General features: G+C 39.7%; 2 protein-coding genes across 5 annotated transcripts in view; one reads left to right on the top strand and one right to left on the bottom strand.

Moving 5' to 3' along the window:
• SERAC1 (serine active site containing 1) overlaps positions 1–22912 on the bottom strand; it is a 379919-nt gene that overhangs the window by 233749 nt on the left and 123258 nt on the right. The gene's annotated exons all lie outside the window — the stretch shown is intronic.
• TMEM181 (transmembrane protein 181) overlaps positions 1–22912 on the top strand; it is a 37170-nt gene that overhangs the window by 5711 nt on the left and 8547 nt on the right. Inside the window, exons 1-11 of one of the 4 annotated variants that reach the window (XM_075748309.1) lie at positions 2336–2474; positions 7336–7439; positions 12162–12217; positions 14615–14705; positions 15296–15414; positions 16523–16642; positions 18589–18669; positions 19685–19784; positions 20530–20660; positions 21289–21380; positions 22448–22505. In XM_075748309.1, coding sequence (XP_075604424.1) covers positions 2467–2474; positions 7336–7439; positions 12162–12217; positions 14615–14705; positions 15296–15414; positions 16523–16642; positions 18589–18669; positions 19685–19784; positions 20530–20660; positions 21289–21380; positions 22448–22505 — 960 coding nt within the window. In that variant the 5' untranslated portion in view covers positions 2336–2466. Of the gene's footprint in view, positions 1–2335; positions 2475–2610; positions 3441–3475; positions 5122–7335; positions 7440–12161; positions 12218–14614; positions 14706–15295; positions 15415–16522; positions 16643–18588; positions 18670–19684; positions 19785–20529; positions 20661–21288; positions 21381–22447; positions 22506–22912 lie in introns of those variants that run through there. The other 3 variants (XM_075748311.1, XM_075748310.1, XM_075748308.1) reach the window with 3 other exon arrangements.

Raw genomic sequence — 22912 nt, 5'->3', positions numbered from 1 at the left:
TGCAGAGGGAGAGGGGTTTCACAGTGCCTCCCTTCTAAGTGTTTAGTTTGTAAACTCAATACCATTATTTTCACAAAACTTACAGGGTGCAACGTAGGTGTTTACGATCTACTCGCAACCCTTTGGAAGCTGATAGATGGCAAAGAGAAATGTGGTCCCATGGCTAACTGAAGTGAGCTGGATTTCAAGCTCTGCGACCCACGCTGTTCTCCAAGTTTTGGCAAGGCTATCTCTCCATGCTTCAGTTTCCTACCTGCTTCATGAGAAGAATGTAGTTTTGTTTTGAGGAGAATAAATTCATTCATGTTAGTCAGACACCGGAGTGCTGGAGGGATTGGAGCAGTCATCCAAAGAGCTCAGATGCACGCACATAAATGGCAGCAGTTGTAACTCTGCAACTGCGCTTCCCAGAACACTGGAAATGGTTGCAGTTGCTGTAAGCATTATTCCATCATTTTCTGGCCAGGGAGAACTTGTTGAAGCCTGAAGTGTGCTGAAAGCTACACACTGCATGTCATAGTCACCTGTGACCTAATGACTTCAAATTGTGGCTTAGCAGCGCTACCTTGTTCTGAGCAGATACGGTTTGTTAGGTTGTCCTGATTACTCAAAGCTTTATTATCTGCCCTACTGCAGGGATTTTTGTTGATTGAAAATTTCTAAATGCCTTTCCTTCATCACTTGGTATTATGCACTTCTCAAGACAGCCTTTTTATGAGATTACTAAATAATCAGCGCTGTAAATCACTGATCTAACTGATGGGATAAATATCAGTATAAAATAACTGAATTAATTCCCAGCATGTTTCTTTTGGGTTTAGTGGTGTTACACAAGAGACATACTGGGTCCCACAGGTCACCAATAATGACATAAATTACCCAGAGGGCAATTGAATGAAATGAATAATATTATTAATGTTAAGTACCTTTAAGATGTAATTGCAATAAAACCATCTGACCATCTAAGTAAGCTTTTAATGGAAGTATTTGATTGTTGAAGAGATAAATGTTAAATCATATATATTGACTGATCTAGTAAACATTTCTGGGGTCATCCCAAGATGGCTCTACCTTATGTATATGATAAAGACCAAAGCCAGGAAGTTACTCTGAATTTTATCCTAGACTAGACACCAGGTATCCCCACATGTTTAAGTAACCGCAGTGCTGGCTTTCTATAAGCAAATATTAGAGTAATCAAAAATGAATACAAAATATAACTTGGCAAAATCCCTAAAACTGCCAGTTTTCACCATTGCTACCCAATGGATCAGTTGACAATCTTTGTTGCCCAGTCTCAGGACATTTAACAGGAAAGCAGAACAAAATCCAACTTTATCTCAACATTTGTGCAAGAATAAAATAGTGTGAGGTGCGATCTGGAGATTATTATTAAGTAGTGTGTTTGAAGTAGTAACTTACTCCTAGGATTTAATTTCTGGAGCTTGTGAGCTGACTGAATTGTCTGTGAACATGATACATTAATCACAGCCCTTGAATACCACGAAGCTGCATGCAGGTGACTGCAGCGATGGCATTTTCATTCCACTGAAAAAGCCATCGCCATTTGATCAGGCTGGGAAAAAAATCATTTGGAGACTGGGAGGCTGTCTCTTATGGGCACTAAACGCGCACACGTTTGGCATGGGTAAGTCACGTCAGTCCCTACGCCTAAAACGGACGGGTTTAAACTGGATTCAGAACCACTTCTCCATCTTACGTATTTTCTGTTTATAAGCTTAAATTTCCCTCTGATGAATGTGGTTGCTACTACTACAACAGAAGCTGAAAAGGGGCGCTGGAAACAGGGAAAACCCTGCAGAATGACGTGTGTTGAACGCCCAGCGTTCAGCGGGGAAGGACAAGCCGTACGCTTGCGCTCAAGGCCTGTTCACCAAAGCGAAGGTGACGCTTCGAAGCGCCGAAGCTGAGCGCCCGATTTGAACTGCCTTCCCGAGGAGGCTCTGCCTCCCGCGGCCCCGGGCGGCCGTCGGGGCTGCCTGGGCGGGTTGGCGGCCCGTGACTACGCCCGTTGCCCAACCCGGCGGCTCCCGCTGCGGAAAAGCGGCGGTTGCAGCTTGCGGTACCGCGCGCGAGAGACGGCGATTTGCCCCTCAGGCTGCAGGCCGGGCCTCGACCGCCGTGCCCGCTCAAAGCCGGGGCCGCCAGCCGCTCCCCGCCGTCCCCGCGACCGGCGCGGTCGGGAGCGAGCCGCAGAGCGCAGGCCACTGTCCCCTCCGGCTCGCCGTAGCGCCGCCGCCCCCTGCCAGCAGCATCGCCCTTCGGCCCCGCGGCTGAGGAGCGGGGGGGGGGGGGGGGGCTGTCGTGACGTCTTCCGAGCCGCGTGGCGGCCGAGTGACGTACGCGGAAGCCGCCGCGAGGCGCCGCTCGCGATTGTGCCACGGCAGCGGCGGCAGCTCCCGGGCGAGGGGGAGGAGGTGCCTCCACCGCGCATGCGGCGCCGGGATGGAGCCGTGAGTGGTGGGCGGGGGAGGAGCGGGGTGGTCGCCGCTCGCGCGCCGGGGGCGGGAGGGGCGCGAGGCCGCGGCGGAGTTGGGGCTCGGCGGCGAGGACCCTCGCGCGTGTTGGGCGCTCGGCGGGGCGGGTGGCTCGCAGGGGGCTCGCGGGTCTGCGCTCGGGCGCTGGCGGCAGGAGTGGCCGTTCAACGGCCGCCGGGGAGCCCGGCGGCGGGTCCCCGTGCCCCGCGGCTGCCACCGCCCCGGCCGCCGGCGCGGTCCGCTAGGTCTCGGGGGCGGGGGGCAACGCACCGACCCGGCGCTGCCGGCACCGGGACGTGCTGGGGCTGGGTCCGAGAGAAGATACACCTTCCTCTGGTCGGTGCGGTAATTGAAGCTTTTTCCCTGTAAAGACTCGAATCTCGTCATTCACTTTATACACGTTAATTCTCATGAAGGAAATAAGATCACCGAGGGTTAAGTTAATGTTCCTGAGGCTATGATTCACCGTCAGAAACCTGAGGGTGACTGCCCGCTTCTTGGGAGGAATGCTGTTGGTTTTACTCTTCTGTGGTGAATACCACCCCCCCCCCCCCCCAGGTTGTGTCTGTTAAGGAAAAAGAAAAACTTGTTTTCCCGGATATGTCTTCGCATGGATAGAGCTATAGTCATGACAAATTATTGAGGCTTCAATGAATACAGCAAACAAGATACTGAAAAAAGCCAAACCCACCTTGTTGCATGTGAACTGTTTAGCGTAGTCATGGTTAGCTGTCAGTTGTCCTATAACAGTACTGTGTAGTACTCTTTAATATTAATTGTATGCATCTTTCTATGTAGTCATGTGCTGCCTCATTAGCTATTAACCATTGTGGAATACATCTGCAAGAAGAAATTCAAGGTCTTCTGAGGGACACCGAAGCAAGCGATGTCTTTAAACCATGAGAAAGTGCAGTGCGTACAGATAGACCCAGTGCTATGAATGTAGGTAGTATATTTAATCATTTAAATCAAACTGGTTTTGATGGGTTTGTTTGGGAGTGAGCCTAAAATAGAAAAGAGTAGTTGGAGAGAGAGATGTTGAGGCTAGTATGTCAGAAAAACTGCTGTGCATAAAAGTGAGTTATTTCTGATTTTAATATCAACTTTGTGCTCCCTACTGCTTAATCCCAATTTTGCCAAAGCTTTCCCATCTGTAAAGTGAGAGTCTTAAGTGAAAACTATTGCATAAAAGGCTCTGGTTTTCATGATGGTCTTTACTAAAGACGGTGTTGTGCAGGCATGAGAAGTGATTTGAAGATGAGGAGTAGCCTGAGAAACATTTTGCTTAACCATTTGAGTCAAAACTTTACTGAAAGAGCAAGATTTAACCTACCTTTACATCTCTCATATGAATGGCTACTGAAAGATTGCAGTTGTTATGGGTGTGCATTTCCATAGCTCACTCTATCACAGATTGCATTAGTGCAGTTTAGTTTTTACCGACTACTATTTGAGATGTCTAAGTCTAATATTTCTCTGTTTGTATCTCAGTGCTTTCTGTTCCTTTGCAGTTAGTTTCAAATTTAATTGTAAAATATTTAGTTTCTGTCTGAGGTAGGATAAAACTTACTACAGGTGGTAAAAGCTGCCTGAAAAATCTGCAGACACTTGGATGGCTAGTCTTGAGCTTCGAACTGGCTTGGCTAGGCTGATTAAAGCATCTTCCACTGGGAAAGCAAAGCACAGTTCTTTACTCATTTGAACAGGTGCTTCCAGAGTGAGGAACCTTTTTTGTTTTTCCCATAAATGCCTTTCATTTTATTCTTTATTCGGCTTTTCAGATGTAAGAAACAAGCTGTTAGTGGTGGATCATCAACTTCCACTTATGTATATTCATAAATTTTATATAATCTCTTTCCAAAAGAGAGATATTAAACAATGAACATACGGGAAGATCATTTTATCTGCTTTGTATGTCAGGCAGTGATAGGTTGAAATGAGACATGTTTAAGTGTTTCCTTCACACAAGGAAATTCTGTTATTGTAGTGAGGGACAATGAAGAATACATCATTCGAAAGGAATGCTATAAATTGTTGTTTGCCATCATGATAAATGTCGTTAAAGTTTGGCCAGGTTCTTACATTTGCTGTTACAAAAAGTGTCCATGTTGCCTTACTGACCTGTAAAGTAGCACATACAGTCAGTGGCTTAAATGAGACTTCAGGAGTACCAATATGAAAGAATAAGGGAAAACAGAGTGTGTCCCTACTCTCTGTGGTCTCCTCTCTCTGTTAAGTGCGTGACTTCTTAGGTAGGTGTATGCCTACCCATTTTGACTACTAGGTGTTGCACCACCTGGAGAGGAGTTGGAATAAAGGATGAGCCAATGTCTGGAACATGTTTCGTCGAAAGCTTGCAAGCGCATCTGTGCTGTGGCATACGAGTAAACCAAGGCGATAATTGCCGATAGCTGTAGTGCTGTGAGTGTTGGCTGGGTGGTGAACTCTGGTGACTTTCCTGTAAGGACTGTGGAGATGAAGCTGCTTTTCATGTTCACATTATGCATTTTGAAATGTCTGCAAATACTTGGAAATTAGGAACCTCATCAAAAGAACCAAGAATATGCATAGCAAGTCAGAACTATCCTGCATCAGACTGTAGCTGTTAAGTGGATGCCCAGATGTAAGTTGTTAAGAAATGCACAAGCATACGTGATTGCATATATATGATACTCTTGCAGTTGTCAGCTGTTCTTGACCCATGGACTTTTCCATCCAGACCTAGTTGAAGGTGATCCTCAGTGGGTGCTCTTCCAGGAAGCACTTGGTATCCACTTGAACCCTTATGGTTAATTTAGGCATATCAACCTTTTAAGTACCATTTTTATATATTGAGGATTTTCTTGTTAAGGTTAGTATTTTGATATCTCGAGATAATATCCCATACATTGTGTTCTTAGGCAGACAAGGAATACCAGGTCATCTTTGGAACTGAAGAAGCCCTTGGAACAGATAGGAAAACGCACCTTAGTTATTTTAGTACTAGCACAGATGTAATAGCTTTAAAGTGGTTTAAGTCCATGAAGGCTGAGGTGTTAAGACATTGATTTAAGGAAAATACTGTAGCTATATCCCTGCAAAAGTTGTGCAGACAAGTTCTGGTTTGAAATGTCTCTATTAATTGGCATTTTTCAAAGTCAAATTAAAATCATATTTGTCTGTGAGACTTCTGTGCGATGATCTCTGTGCCAGAGATCTGATCTGTTCCAGTTTATGATTGTGATAATTTCATGTATGATTTACTTTTTTTGCCTGTACAGTCATCTATTCTGACTTCTTAGACTGGTTGAGGGGTTTTTGCTCCGCTTAATGGTGTGTGGCAAGGCAAGTTACACTGTGTTTGCAGGCGCTATGCCTGGAGTCCTGTACAGGCAGTTTGTGCAAACTTGTAACATTTACAGTTACTTGCTTGCAGTTCTCATTACTTCTGTGGGGTTTTCCTCCCTTCTCCACCTCCTTTTGCGTTAAATTAAGATTTGGATCTTTCAAACTTTACAGTAAAGGAATAATGTAATTATTTTTGTAGTGCCTTTTTTGGAGGGAATGCAGTGATTCTTAAAGAAAATAGAGCTTATTATTAAATTCTTCTTGGTTTAAAGTTAATTGTTTGCCTTGCTTTTAAGGGCTGCAGTCATGGGGTACGTGGTCCCAGAATTCAGACTGAGCTTATGGAAAGGATTCCGTCACCTTTTCTGCATTTCTTCATTAACGTAGTGAGCCAGTAAGAGCACCATTCAGCTGGTGAAAAGAAGTTTTTTATTCCAAGCTGAAATGGAGCATTGTCATTAAAATCTTATGCTTTCATTTCTTTCCATGATGGTGCTCATACATCTTTATCGGAAAACGCCATGACCCTCCACCACCCCCAATCCTACAGCTTTCCAATATAAACTGTACAGTTTTCTATGGTCATACCTACTGGAACAGCAGTAGAAAATCAGCTATATGATGGCTGTGTTCAAAACAAAATGTTGACTGTATTTTGAAACATGGTGAATTTGTCCTTTTTTGATCTATGCATTTAACAAAAAGGAAGATAGAGGAGGGGTAAGTTATATAGGATTAATTCTTTGATCATATTTCCCTTAAGCTAACAGAACTGGAAATTACCTGTTTCTAAGAGAATGCAATTGGTCCTTTCAGTACCTTTTTCCCCTCTGTTTTGTCTTTAACCTAATGATAACCACCAAACAGTCATGGAAGACATGTCATTGCTTTTATGTGTATTTGTATTTAAGTGTCTAATGATAAACTTAAGTTCAGGTTTCTATTTCCCAAGCTTTGGTGGAGCTCAGACAAGAATACAGAGCCTGAGCATGTACATCTAGCAGATCTGGAGTTCTGTGGTACTCCTTGTTAGGGATGATCCTGCAGGGATGAAGCATATATACAGGGTGTAGAAAACTCATCAAGATCCTGTGCATGTAACTGAGTTGTTAGTGATGTCAATCCCTTTAGGTTAAGCTGCCATTGCAGGAGACATGGTATCTTGGATATTTAAATTATTAACATATGAACTAAAAAAATGTAACTTTTTCTCCCTCTAAGAAATGCTTTCTCTTGCTCAAGTCTTAGGACAATAGAAAACCTTAGCATAAAAAGAATGGGCAAAATTTATACATTTTGGGGCACAGATGTGCGTGCACATACAGACGTCTAATAATTCCTAGTAGTTATCCTTGCTCTATAAAGCAGCATTGATTTTTTTTTTCTTAGTGTTACATGTTACCTCAGAGTTTGGTTTAGTTTTCTTTGTGGAGGAATGAATGTGGTCTTTTTTCCTCCCTTTAGAAATATGACCAACAGCTAATTCTGTGCTTTCTTTTGCTTCTTGTAGGCTGGCACCGATGCGATTATATACACTGTCCAAACGGCATTTTGTTCTGGTCTTTGTAGTATTCTTTGTTTGTTTTGGTCTGACAGTCTTCATAGGAATAGCAGGTAAGGATGTTGTCTTTTTAAAAGATTACAGTTCTTGTATGCTTTGTCTAAACCTGTTAGTATTTACAGATGTATTTAAATGCTAATGAGCTTACTGCTCCTGAGATGTCTGAGGAAGCATTACTTTTGACAGGGAGGGGGAAGTGTTTCTTCCATCTCATTTTTTAATAGGAGTACTACCCACACAGATTTGGTATTTGCAACTGCTTTGCAGGGGAATCAGTGAAGTAAAACAAAACCAACTTCCTTGTAACATAATTTTTCAGCAGGCTGCTACCTTAATTTTCTTCTTTGTATTTCAGTCTGTAAAATGGTGGTGCTAATATTTGATTTCCTGTGACGAAATTGATAACTGTTTGTAAAGCCTTCTAAATGTTTGGGTGATAAATGCCACAGAAATATAAAATATTTTAGTAAAGTAAAAATATGACCTTCTGTTGTCAAGCATATATGAGATTAGGTCTTTCATTTCAAAGACCTTTGTGGGAGTCATGAAGTGATCTGGGAGGCTAAGCACTTAGTGCCTGGATACTTATCCTGGAGATCAGAGAGATTTGTGGAAGTCTAGTCTACAAAGATGCAGAGTGTCATTAAGCAGATGGAAAGCGTGGGAGCCCTGCGTATTTCATACCAGAGAGATTTTGTGGGTCTAAAACGTACTTGAAAAAGAAGTTAGCATGCTGTCACTGTAGTGTTCATAAGCTAATACCCTGCTGTCAGGATAGCTTTGTTAACACAGAAGTGACAGACAGGGAGAGGGAAAGGGAGGGACTTGTACTCATTAAGCAACTCGCCCCCATGTAAGAATTATTTAGGGACATTACCACTTCCCCTCACTTTACTGCTTATTTCCATGTCACCCAGCGTGTTCTCCTGTGCCACTCTCTGACACCTCTTGACCTGTCTGTAGGGTTGTCGATACCTCTGCCCTGTCCTTCACTTCCTTTAGAATGACATGGGCTGTCCAGGCCTGGGACTCATCTATTCCTGCCTGCCTTGGAAAGGAGGGGTTAACTGGAGGCAAATTTTTGGGCTTTTTGTGCCCATCCATGCCTTGTAGGCAGTACATTCTGCAAAACAGCATTATATAATAAAATTTGTCTGTGAAATAAAACCTTCTTTCCTGCTGTTTGATTTGTTGTAGCAGCCTAAGGTCAGACTTTCAGTTCATAAAGGTTAACCACTGATATTCCTGTGACTTGCCTAAGGATGCTGAATGGCATTATTTGGCCACTAAAATACCATATAAATACATTTACAAAAATGCATTTTATATGAATGATAAACAAAAAAAACTTGGCATTACTTAATTTAGTGTCATTTTGCTATTTGGCTTAAAAAGTGAACCATATTTGTAGTTGTGTATTTATACTGCCCAGCTGCAAGAAATGCAAGAAAGTTGTTTTACGTAAGACTAGGTAAAAAGCAGTGTTCCTGGAAGAAAAAACTGATTATTTCATTCTAAATTGGTAGCAGAACCTGAAACAGAGCTGTGTTGGTGTGTTGCGCTGCGTCTGCCTGCAGAGTGATCTGATGATGTGGTTGCCTTTGGTCCAGGGGACTTGGCTGCTGTAAGCAATGCTTGGTCATCTGTACCCTGCTGGGATTGCAGGACTCACCTGTGATCCCCTTCAGGAACTGGCACGGCTGCGGGATTCTTGTCCCTGTAAGATTGGTTTGCCGGGTAGTTTTGTTGACAAAGCATGAACACAGTACATCATTATAACTTAATTATTTTTAAAAGAATGCTGTTTACCTTGGGAGGAGACCCACTGAACACTTACTGTGATGTTTTTTGCGGCTTTTGTTGACAGCTCCTTGCTTCTCGTGAATAGAGGGAGGGGCACTAACAATAGAGTGCGCTCTCATTAAAGGGTGCAGTCTGAGCAAAACTCACCAAACCCACTAAGTAAATGAAAAAGTGGGAGATGCATCCATATTTTCTGTGCTACTTGAATATGCCATTGCCCATACTCAGCATCTCTATCTGCAGTTTGGGAAGCCTAGCAGATGTCTTGCTTCTCATCTGAGAAGACAAGACAGTTTAATCTGAGGTGGCTGTTGCTCTTCAGTTCTTGTAACCCAAGACAGACACAGACTTGTTTTTTTTCCCAAGTTACACTCTCTTTCCCTTTTCCCAATGGATCTGTATTATCTTTGGGGTGAGACAAATGCAAGGAAAATATAAGGTACAGAGCTCATTTTCTGTACCTGTGCAGTTTTCCTGTTCACCACCTCAGGGTGGTTCTTTGCTTTCAGATGTGATTCTGTTAACTGAGCAAGACTAAAAGCAAAACAATAACAATGTAATTTAATCACCATTTTTAAATAATATTACCACAGTGTTGTTTTGATCAGTTGCTTTAAAAAGCATTAATATATTGCTTGCTAGAGGAGCAGCAGTTATAGCAGTAGAGCCTCTTTTTTATTTTTTTTTTGATTGCTGCTCTTAAAAACTGGGACTATGATCTCTCTGCCCCAATATTGGTTCATACCTTCTGGTAAAAAAACCCCACCTTTTTTAAAAGGCTCATTCTATTATTTTTGTTAAGACTTAATTACTGAAATATCATGACTTATCAACTGTGAGCATTTACTGAAATTGAATTATGCTTTTCAAAACAAAAATGCCTTCCAAAAATGTGCCCTGTTTATATGTTCTTGAGAACTGAAAAGTCAATGATGCAGAACTGACTTTATACTGGGTAGCTGTTAGTGAAGTTGAACTGTAATTCTGATATGAAGCTTTGAGTATGATGGGTGAAATTCTTCATTTTTCCATTTAAAGTCTGTAAAATGGTTAATATTGTAATTAGAGTGGTTATAGAAACCCAAGCAGTGTTTAGAGCTGTCATGACAGCTAACCTAAAATACTTCTTGCATAGAATGATCTCATGTTCCTAATTTATAAACTTCCTTCTTTTCCATTGTTTCTCTGTAGTAACTTTGAAGTTCACGGTCTTTGTGAAAAACTGCTTTTCTTGCATAATTTTTTTAATACTAAGTTTGTGGTTGAAACAGCATATTTTGAGGATTAACAAATTACATTAAATTGCCAGACCAAATACGTAAGGGGGGAGACCATTTGGACAGAGAAATCTTACTGTGACTGGGACGGCTCTAGAGTGACCCAAATACACACATATATGTCCTGCCTACGTCCCTACCTGCTGTACATCTCTGTGTTTGTTCACACCCTGGTATATAGACACAGACCTTTTCCTGCTCTTCCATTTCATTGTTCTGGTCTAGTCCTTTCATGTATGTACATATGCATGCATGAGTACATACTTTTGTGTATGTACATAGATGCATGCATTCCTCTTCTCCCCAGTACCATGTGCTCTTGCATACCTAAGAAGGCTAAGGGGAAACCATACCACTGTCTACAACAACCTTATGAGAGGATCCACAGAAGATGGGGCTAGATTCCTCTGAGGTGCATGATGATAGGGTGAGAAGCAATAGACACAAGCTGGAACACAAGAAATTCCAGTTAGATACTAGGAAATTTTTCTAACTGTAAGGATGGTTAAATACTGGAACAGGCTGCCCAGGGAGGTTGTGGGAGTCTCTGTCCTTAAAGATGTTCAAGACTTGACTGGACATAGCCCTGAGCAACATGATCTAATTAAACAAGAGGCCTCTGGAGGTCTCTTCTAACATAAATTATGATTTTATTACTTCCTGTTTACTGCCTACAGAACTAGAAGTAGGGTGTGAGTGGGTGGATACAGTTGATCAGTACATGTTAAGTGTGTGTGTCTGTATCCAGAACGATTAGAGGAATGGTTGCATAAAAAGCCTGGTAGTGAGCTGAACATCTCCCACTACAATTGGACATGAAACTCCATTAATTAAAAGGATTGTGTGTTTTAGGAGAAATTGTTTATAGAACTCTTATGCAATTATGTTTGTTTATGTGATGATATACATAATATATTATAGCCCTAGATTTTTATAGAAAAGGAGGGGCCTAATCTGAATAGACTGAGAACTGTTCCTAAAAAAACATGGGTATCTTGGCTTGAACAGACCAATGCAATGAAAATCCAGCACTAGCCAGAAAGTACTGTCAAAGTGATTGTACAAGCAAGTGCACTACACTTACATAAAAAGGCATTAGCATCATGCACTCAAATACAATGGGATGGTACCCAGGCATTGAATGCGATGCATTGTGGACACTATGCTCTGTGTAAATCAGGTAGTGGTAGCAGTTTGGCTATAGATAGTTTATAGTGCAATTAAATATGCTGGGTTTTCAGGTGTTTTTTGCAGCCCTTGTTGAGCTTCATGTTGCTGTAACAACAGTGCCACAGGTTCTTGGCTAGTTTTTTCTGTAGCTGAGTACTTTCATGACTGCGGTGTACAGCTTAGCTTGGGAAAAATACTGTGTGGTTTGTTGTAGTAATTTAGAGTACACATGCAGGGCTTCCGACATGGAGTTCTTGATTTATAGTTTACTTCCTATTTAATCATGCCTAGAAATAATATGGCAGAGAGGCTTAAAGGAACATTCAGGCCAAGTTTATTGAATAATACTGAAATGTCCAAGTGATTCACCCTTCAGCTTAAACATCTGAAAAGTGGGATACTATTTACCTGCTTTGCAGGGAGGTATTTTGTACGGTCCTTTGAAATCCTATATTTACGTCATACTTATCAGTAATACATGTACTTCAATATTGTTTTCTTTCTTCCTTCTTATATATTGTGTAGGTCCTAATGTAATTGAAACTTCTGTAGCAAGAACTGACTTGAATAACAGCCTAAAGGTAAGAGTTAATAAATATCATTGGATTACATGAATGATTTGATTTGATGTCATTTATGTTAAATATTCCCCTCTTTCCCCCCAATTATTTTAAGTATTTAGATTTTTACTAGAAAACTTTGTGGCCACATGGTGCTTTCCAGTTTGAAACTGAACATGTAATTCACTGTATTATTTCATGAGTGGCCCAGCAACAATTTCTAGTCTCTTTTGTGAGCAGGTAAGGTAGAGAATTCTGTGATGTTTCTGCACTGTAATTTCTGATGAAGTAACAGTTGAATGTTGATAGGATTCCCAGGTGAGTTCATGTTGGAGATTCTTGTAGGGGGTCCAGAAGTAGAAATTGAGAACATAAACTGAAAAACAGTGTTCTCAGAGGCAACTAATTGTGTTGGGTTTGCGTGGCAGGGGGGCTACAGGGGTGGCTTCTGTGAGAAGCTGCTAGAAACTTCCCCTGTGTCTGACAGAGCCAATGCCAGCCGGCTCCAAGACAGACCCGCTGCTGGCCAAGGCCAAGCCAATCAGCGCCTCTGTGATAACATATTTAAGAAGGAAAAAACCAGTTAGGGAGAGCTTTTGCAGCCAGAGAGAGGAGTGAGAAGATGTAAGAAACTCTGCAGACACCAAGGTCAGTGCAGAAGGAGGGGCAGGAGGTGCTCCAGGCGCCAGAGCAGAGATCCCCCTGCAGCCCGTGGTGAAGACCATGGTGAAGCAGGCTGTCCCCCTGCAGCCCATGGAGGGAGGATGAGGGGGTGTAGAGATTCCACCTGCAGCCCCTGGAGGACCCCACGCCAGGGCAGGTGGAGACACCTGAAGGAGGCTGTGGCCCGTGGGAAGCCCACACTGGAGCAAGCTCCTGGCAGGACCTGTGGACCCGTGGAGAGAGGAGCCCATGCCAGAGCAGGTTTGCTGGCAGGACTTGTGACCCCGTGGGGGACCCATGTTGGAGCAGTCTGCTCCTGAAGGTCTGCACGCCATGGGAGAGGCCCATGCTGGAACAGTTCATGAAGGACTGTAGCCCGTGGGAAGAGACTCACGTTGGAGAAGTTCGTGAAGGACTGTCTCCCGTGAGAAGGACTCCATGTTGGAGCAGGGGAATGATGAGGGGAGTCCTCCCCCTGAGGATGAAGAAGCGGCAGAAACAACGTGTGATGAACTGACTGTAACCCCCACTCCCCGTCCCCCTGTGCCGTTGAGGGGGCAGTGGAGGTTGAAGCCAGGAGTGAAGTTGAGCCCAGGAAGATGGGAGGGGTGGGGGGAGGTGTTTTAAGATTTGATTTTATTTCTCATTCCTCTACTCTGTTTTGCTTAGTAATAAATTTGATGAATTTCCTCTCTCAGTTCAGTCTGTTTTGCTCGTGATGATAATTTCTGAGTGATCTCTCCCTGTCCTTATCTCAACCCATAAGCTTTTTGTTGTACTTTTTCTCCCCTGTCTAGAGAAGGAGGGGAGTGATAGAGCAGCTCTGGTGGGCACCTGGCCCCCAGCCAGGGTCAACCCACCACACTAATGATATCCCTTATGTGATCTTCCTTTCTGCCAGCTGGGAAGTAGTATTTCTTTTTCTTAATAATTGTTCACTGTCACGTGACAAAGACATGGGATCTGGCTTCCTAACATGAACTTTTACATTTTTCTTGAAAGCGTTCATATTTTGGTTCTCAGTTCTTGCGTTTTTACTTCTGTCTAGCTCTTCCCTGTAAAGTAAATTTTGTGAAAGTGCTAAAAAAACCAAACCCTAAAGTTTTGTTGTTTTGTTTTGACTTTTTTAAAATAATTTTTCTTTAAATACACTGGAACATTTATTTGTTTGGTCTGTTACTCACCTATATATGTTTGGATTGGTATGATATTAGAGGTGGATTTCTTTTTTAAAAAATCATCTTTTTATATCAAATAAGAGAAGCTTTCCTGCATGTAGGTTTTATCTGTTAATGATATCTTCCATGCTTTTGAAATGAATGTGGGATTTTTAGAAAACCTAGTGGAAAAGAGTTGTTGCTTTCATAATTGTAGTTGAACAGGTTTAAAACTGTGTAGCAAAAGTCACAAATCTGACTTTTGATGTAAAGTGCTAGAAATTACTTTTTATTTTCGGTCTAGGTCTCAGGATTTTATTTTCGTATCTGAACTTTTTGGTTTATTGCTGCTGCTTTTATGTTCTTTAAGTAGTTGTATCTTTCCTTACTTCAGTGCTGTGCAAAATATGTGTACTGTTAAAGCTACTTCTCTGGAAGACTTATATTTGAGCTGCTTCTGTCCACAGAATAGCACATATTAAATCTATTCCCAAAAACATTGTCACAAACATAATTAACATGCCTTTCATCATTGTAACTACAGATGTATCATGTAACAGAATAACAGCTGGTGCTAACCTTGTGGGGTTTTTTACAGCTGAAGCCATTTAATTTAAGTTCACCGCCACTGTCTACTTACAATCAGCAGCTGTGGCTGACCTGCATAGTTGAGTTGGATCAGCACGATGGTGAGAATCTTACCTAATTCTCAGGAAACTGCTATGGCAATCTGTTTATTGTATCTGTAATTGAATCTGTCACATACACGAACCTGTTGCTTTCTGACTATGGTTGGTGGGTTTTTTCTCTGATACATTTTCTCCCCCTCCATCCCCTGCCCCGAGTAAAGACATGGACAGCCCTGATGTTGAGAACTAGAAGCAACAGGTATATGGGATAAGTTGTTTGTTATTTCTCTGAAAGCAGTAGTGTCTAGAGAATCTGTGTGTCTCTTCCTTCATTTTGGGGGGAATTAGATGTGTAGTGATACTAATTTTTCAATAAAACTTCCCTGTAAATATGTGAGAAATACTGTATTAGTAATTGTTAATCTGTCAAGGTTCAGTACAGGGCATTTGTGACTTTCAGCCTAAGTGTATAAATAAAAAGTTTTGGGTTTTTTTTAGTAATGTATTGGACCCCTATTCTAGTAATGTATAACTGGAAAACTTTGAGTAATCTTTGAATATCATACGTGTTGTAAACTATATTTGGAACTCTATTTGAGACTTCATTTCTGCATGTAGCAATAGCTTAATGTTTTCTGTTTTAATTACAGTATCCCTCAAAAAGAATGTTACTATGACGGTCAAAGTACTTGGAGTGGTGAAGGATGGAAGCACACCATATGTTAATAATCAAGTTCATAATCGGACAAGATTACTCAGTTGTGCACAAGTATGCGCCTGCTTAAACAAAACTCTGATGCAGTACATTTTCATTCTTTTTGTGTGCATGTTATGTTGCAATTGCAAATGAGAAGAATATCTCTGTTAAGCATATCTTAGGAAAGGCTGTAGAGTATGGTTTTATTTATGATTGCAACCTAGCTAGTAATGCTGACCAAGAGACCTACCTATCCTTTTTCTGGTTGCTTTTATGACTTGTGTCTATTACACCTTCAAGACCCCTCCTTCTTGTTAAGAGTAGCTCTCTGCCAGCAAAGCTGTGTGCTTTGCTTAGTCACCTAAACAGATTTTAGGAGTACTGAAGAAAGGGATATTGTGGTAGAAGATTGGATATAGGGCTCCAGAGGAGAGAAAAATTCTCCTCCAACACCTAGCAGAGAGTCTGGTTGAAATCAGCTGGCATCTGTGTTCTGAAAAAGCCAAATTTTTTGCCACCTGTGAAAAAATGTTTAAGGTTTTGAGTTTCTAGTGTAATTTCCCTGAAATTTTTAAGCTTAGAGACATTCAAAACATCTCCAGATGATAGTCCTTTAGGAAGGGCATAGCTGAAGTTTTTTGTGATAAGCATATAGGGTTAATAAAATGGGGGTTTTTATATATATACACACACATATATATGAAATCTGCAGAAATTAATGAACAGTGTTCCATTAGATTTAATTACACACAGCCAAGAGAGCAATATGCTTGCGTTTTCTCTTTCCTCCTGTTAACTTTTAGAAATGAGCTAGTACAAGATAGCCCCATCTCACAATCCGATGACCTAGAGCTTGACTGACAGTTATTCGGATCCTTTCTGGTGCTGGAAGCAGTTGCTTTCACCAGCTTAACTAAAAGCTAGCCTTGTTTATTGGTCCAGACTGATCCCGTTGAATGACTATCAGTTTCTTGTGCTTTGTCCGGTATCTTTCAAGAAATTCTTTATCTGTGGGTCTTGTTTGAGTCTTATTCTGATAGATCAAGATTGGTAAGGCATATAATAAATATCATCAATATCTGACCATTTAGAAACAAATTCTCCAACCTATAATAACAGTGCATATTCTGGAATAAATTGAAGGCTTTTACATACTATTCTTCACTGTATGTGTTCACAGAAATGCAGTGAAATCATTGTTGCTCACCTTGGCTACTTGAACTACACTCAGTACAACATATTTGTTAGCTTTGAAGATCTAAATAAGTTAACATACACCATCCAGAATATTACTTTCACAGTAAGTATAAAGTTTTATGCTGCAAAAGAAATCTCTTTAATTACTAATGCTGTAGAAATCTGCTTTAACTGTAATAAAAGTTATTTCATTTTTGAAGATAAACGTAAAGATGCATCAGTTTATTTTTCTGTCATTACTAAGGTGAGAACTCTTATAGCATTTGCTGTTAATAAGAGTCTAGACCATTTTTTTTTAACTCTATAAGGAAAGATTTTTCTTTCAAAACTGCTAATGCTGTTTTCTGGGATGGACAAATTTAGTCTAATTCCTGGGAGATATTTTTAACAGTAGGCAAGCTAGGCTAGAACATCCAGTTTTCTGCATTTGCTTATAGAGATGTTGCCTCTCTAAAGCATGGTATCTTTTTCAGCCTTTCCAGTAGGTGTATCTGAATTAGCAAGATTTTTCCAGACTTTACAAAAGCAGGGGCTAGAAAGATTTAACAAACTCAAAGAAAAATGAAGATTTTTTTTTTTTTTTTACTGTGCTTACGAGGAAGAGAAAAATGTTTATTCAGCTAAAATAAGCAGGCTAATAAAATAATTCACTAAAATAATCCCTAGTGAAATAACTAGCTTGGTTCATAGTGCTAAAGATTGCTTATAAAACAGTTACATCATCAGTGTGTGCTGATTGGCTCCAGAAAGAAATTTAGAAACCTTGCATTGGGAGAAAATGGAACTAAACCAAATTTAAAATACAGGTTACTATGGTATATTCTACCTGTATGCAACATCTGGTATGTCAGAGCAGGTAACAAGCAAAAATCTTACTGTAAAGGAAAAGTAGTTTTTACAAATATTAATATTCAGGAAGCTCATTTAGTATATAATGTAGTGCATAAAGCATATAATTAAAAATAAGCTCTAAGGGGAAAAAAAACCCCAAACTCACAAACACTTTGCTTACTTCCAGATTTCAAACAGGACAAATTATTGGAGCATTTATAATTGTACAGTTTATTATCTTGCTTTGCAGGCTGCCTTTGACGCAGACCTGTGTGCAAAACCAAAAAAGCCAAACCCAAAGCCCTGCTTTCCTGCAGCAACTGAAATCGTCAATTTATTTCATTATTACGATGGTTTATGGTGATACCAGTTGAAATAATAGATTGCCTTTTGTATAATAGGATTCTCTACGTATAATTTTCATTCTACATTTACAGTTTAAAATGAAAATACAGAGGTTGACAGACTTAATACATTAAAAGGTAAAGCTTCTTGTTCAGATGGGCAGAGCATATATTGTACCAGGCAGTTTACATTTCAAAAGCGTCTTCAAAAGAAAAGCATGCCAGGTAGGAGATAAATTGTCAACAGAGCAGAGTTTATGCAAACTGACATGTTATAATTAATATTTGTGCCCTTCTAATAATTAGAGAAGAAGCTTTTCCTCCTTAACCTGTTAAAAAAGTTCTTTATTTGTGGTTAGCTCATTTATTCTTACCTTGATTTTCTTTTTTCCACTTCTGAAACAAGAGAATAAGCTTTAAGAAAACAGACCCATTACAGGAAGCATGCCTGTACCTTATCAACCTCTTCATAATCAATTTATGCATCTGACTATGGTAATAAAGAACATCATACTGCATTTACTCAATTATTGGCATTCAAACTTTGAATGAAAGTGCAAATGAAATCACTGAAGAATATCCTTTTTGTCCTGGGAAGTGCTTTAACACGTAACAGCACACTGAGTATGTTACAAAGCGGCAGGGTAAAAGAGAAGCAAGGATATTGTGCTACTTTGGTTATCTTTTCATCAGCCAGTCCTATGGATATGAATTTATCTTTGTCTTTCCATGGTGACATGGTGGAATTTGATTATACCTTTAAATTTTGAAAAGCCAGAGAACTTTTCAGTATATGCAGAAAGTGCTAATTATTGTCGTATGTACCCCATCAAAACATTGTTCGCTGGGCTATTTTTCTTCTGTTTTCTTGTAGTGGAAGACCTACAATCCAACTTTTTCACAAGTGGAAATATGGTTCCGATTTGTCTTTGTAGTTCTTACTTTTATGGTCACGGTAAGATTTTGTTTCAGTTTTTCTGGAATTTATTATGTAGGCAGCTGATAACACTGCTCTGTAGTGTTGTATTTAGTAACTTAACCCCAGGCAGCTGAGTTGAGATATCGATGATTGAGTGTAAAAAAACATTTTAAAAATATTTATTTAGTTGCTGCTTTTATGTTTTTACAAGTGGTATTGAAGGGACATTAAGAAAATAGGATAAATGGGAAAACTTGTTTTTCTAAACTCTGATTTTGAGTTGAACAGAAAGGATGTTGCTTAAACAAAGGAAATTGTGATTAGATGCTAGAAAACATATTTTTTTGTAGTGGCAGGTAGGCTCAGACATTGGAACAGGATGCCCAGAGTGTGGTCTCTCTGTCTCTGAAAATGAGCAAAATTCAGCTGAATATAGCCTTGATCTAACTTTAATGTTGTCACTGCCTTGAGTGTGAGGATGGGCCAGATGACCTCCAGAGGTCCCTTAGAACCTACATTATGCTACATTTTAGATTATCTCTTCCCTCCAAACTGATTTGGCCCCTGGAAAAGAAGTGTTTGGAGAAAAAAATGACATAAAATCTAAAATGCAGAATTTTCAAAGTAAGGACACTAAAGCACTGAACACTTGCATAGCATTTTTCTTACATAGGTGATGTCACTTAGCAGGTAACTGTGAATGTAATATGGAATCTAGTTTTTGGGGTTTTTTTTTAAATTGAGTTAAAGTGGAAGTTGTTGGTAGTGCGTGACCAGTAATTAGGCAACATTTTTTCATATATTGTTTTACGCAGTACTGACTGGTTTCCTTCTCGGTTCGCTTGAGAGATTAAGTAATTTGCATTGGGGTAAACCAGCAGCAAACTTGAAGCAGAAGTAGAAGCTATGAGATTTGGCTCTCATTTTACAATGTTCTCAGTGGCAAAGGCTTCGTCAAGTAGCTTTTGCAATGTGCTGTGTTCTCTTTTTACTCTGGTAGAACCATTAAGGCTGTATTCCTTCCTTAAAAATTTTTATTGTTGTTTTATAGTGTCTGTTTGCACATTCTCTGCGGAAATTCTCCATGAGAGACTGGGGTATTGAACAGAAATGGATGTCCATCCTCCTTCCCCTCCTGCTACTTTACAATGGTACTTTTATCCTGGAATTTTTAGGAAAAAAAAAAAAGAAAAAAGAGAGAGAAGGCACAATGGCATTTAGCCTTGAACTTATAAGCAGCTGTTTATAAGGCTTCAAAAACCAATTAAAAACAAAACCAAACAATAACCCTTTTAAAGTGTAACAAATTCAAAGGCATAATGAGTAGGTGGATTTCATTCTTTTCAGTCACGTGAAAGTCAACTCTATTTGTTTAAAGCTCTGATTGAAATAGGTGGCTGCAACTATACTGAACGTTTCATATAGCAACATGTAAATGCAATTTCTGTGTTTGTGTGCTGTCTTACTTCTTCATTTTTCAGATACTTGTGCTTTAGTTAAAAATGGAGGCTACTTTTAGTCCAGTAAACCACATCAAATTCTAGCACTCTCTAGCAGTACCAAAAGAATATTTGCCTTTCAGACATTCTGTGGTAACTTTTTAGGTCATAGCCAAGACCAGTCATTTAGTAGAAAGTTTAATAAAACCTGAAATGTTCTAGAAATGTTGGCAACCATTTCAGAATATTTCTACAGCACAGAGGATTGCTGCTGGAGGCACCATTTTCTTTGTAAATTACTTTAAGATACAGCAAACTTCAATTTCATTTTCTGGTGTAATTTGAAAAATCTAGGTGTTTTTGTTCCTCTGAAAATACATTCAGGTTTACTTTTCGCAATGGAAAAGACTATACTTTTCCCCCTCTGGTTAACTTTTTTTTTCTTGTTTTGTTACAGATCCATTTTTCCCGCTTTCTTTTCTGGTGAACAGCTGGTTTCCTGGAATGCTGGATGATATATTCCAGTCGCTGTTTCTGTGTGCACTGTTGTTGTTCTGGCTTTGCGTCTACCATGGTATAAGAGTACAGGTAAGGGTGTAACATTATCTACTACTTACTGAGAAAATAGTACTTGTTTTTTCCAGTTCTCTCAAAAGGTGACAAAAATGAAACCACAGTTTGAAAAAAAACCCCAAACATTAATTTTATTCTTGAAGTACAATGTGACACATGAAGCTTTGGAGTTAAAATGATTTGTGGCAGATTGTCTTGAGGCTACCATGCCTCAACAAGGTAGATGGGACAGTTGACTTAACTATTGGAGTACAGTCTTCAGAATTATGATGCCATTATGCTTTGTTCTTGCTTGAAGGGTTTTGTTGTTGTATATGGTGGTTGACTGTTTTTTAAACCACCTTAAAATACTGCATAAGATAAATATGAATTCTGGAGCATATTCCTATAGTTGCAGTATCCATGAAATATGTGGGACCTTATAAATAAGATGCTCCAAATCTACTGCATCTTATTAACACAAATGATGATACAATTTTACGTCTTCTGTAATCACCTATGCAGGTTAACAGTACAGAAGACAAGTCTCTTAATATAGTTCATGTTGAGTGAAACAAAGATGATAGTTGTTTTACTCTGTCAAATATGAATGAAATCTCAAACATGGGTTCGCTCCTTCACCACACTATTGATTTCTCAACAGGGGGAAAGGAAGTGCTTAACCTTCTATCTTCCCAAATTCTTTATTGTTGGACTATTGTGGCTGGCCTCTGTTACATTGGGAATATGGCAAACGTAAGTAATTTAAAATTTAGTGCAAAAGTAACAAGCTGACAGTATTCAAGAATGAGAAGATTGTTTATAATTAGTGGTATCTGATTCTTAATGCTCTGATTGTGATATAGAAATGGAGTTCAAATTCTTATATGTTTCTGTTTGTGACTGATTTGAAAACAGAATTCCCCATGGACGATCTAGTAGTATATAATTTTATAAATCAGAGTGAGATCTAGAAATCACTACTTCGTCAATATGTTACAGCTCCCTACAATACTCTCTCTAGTGCTATGTCCCAATTAGCTTTTAGTATTTGAAGCAACAGTTTCTCTGCAGTTAACTATTACACAGTTCGACCAAATTTTCTCAACTGTTCAACCTGCACAATTGACATTGACACTGCTTAGTCAAGCTATGCCATCTCTCCTCAAAACTCTGGTTTTTTGCTTGGTTCAGTGTTTCTCTCTTTTTTCCAATTTGTTGTGGTAATGTAAAGGTGTCACTATTCCTCACCCAGAAAACTTTCTCAGTTTTGGTATGTTTGCAGTTTCTAATCCATTTTAGTCTCCAGTGTTTGTCTTATTTTATTTCTCAGAAGGAAGATACCTTCTAACCTTCTCCATGCTGTTGTACATTGTTGAAAGCAGTGCAGTTGCAGGAAATGCTCGTGCTAATGCCCTATCAGCAGAACTGCTATGAGGGAAGGGCACAGTTGTTTCTTAAGTATAATTCTTATCACCAAGGATAAAATTTAAACACTAAATCCTGAAGGTGTGTAGGAATTTACTTTTTTAGAAAATTTATAATCTTGTAAGTGGGCAGATTAGACATGCTCACAACTGAAATCCTCCATATTCCTTGAAAATTGGGTTTGAGAAGGAGGATGTCATGTAATGTAAATTGTCATAACTCCATTGGAATCAATGGCATTGCACTAATTTATACAGCCAAATCCTTTAGTTATAAAGTTACTATAGTAACCTGAAACCTTTTCTTTGTTAGTGGGTTTCTTGGTCAGTATGGCTTTTTGACCTTGTCTTTTGTAATGGTTTGAGTACTACTTTTTCATTTTGAATCTTTTCTAGTGTTAATGAAGTACATGATCCTACATATCAATACAGGGTTGACACAGGTAATTTCCAGGTAAGTCAGAAATGTTTTCTTGCTATTAAATTGTCAGGTAGAGTTAGGCAGTACAAGGAGGTGGGGTTTGTTCTATTAAAATCTATAACACAATTTAGAAAATAGCAAATGCTGGTCAGATGGTTTTATTCTGACTGGGTACTTTTAATTTTGCCTTAGCTCATGCATAGGCCATATTGAGCTCCATCCTAATGCGAACAGTAAACTGTCTTGCAAATCTGGAGACTCAACACCACAAGTTTAATCACAAACTCATTATTGTTGGGATTGAAGGAAATTTTTTGAAGCCTCTTAAGTCAGTTTTGTACATTTTTACTCCTGCCAAGATGTTCTGTCCTAGTAAATTTCAGACTTTCTTGTTGTAAAGGAAGATCTGATTTATACAGGTCCTTGTGTTTTTCTCAGGA

The sequence above is a fragment of the Balearica regulorum genome, chromosome 3, assembly GCF_011004875.1.
Source record: "Balearica regulorum gibbericeps isolate bBalReg1 chromosome 3, bBalReg1.pri, whole genome shotgun sequence".
NCBI classification, from domain to species: Eukaryota; Metazoa; Chordata; class Aves; order Gruiformes; family Gruidae; genus Balearica; species Balearica regulorum.
This window is presented reverse-complemented; position numbering and strand designations above follow the sequence as displayed.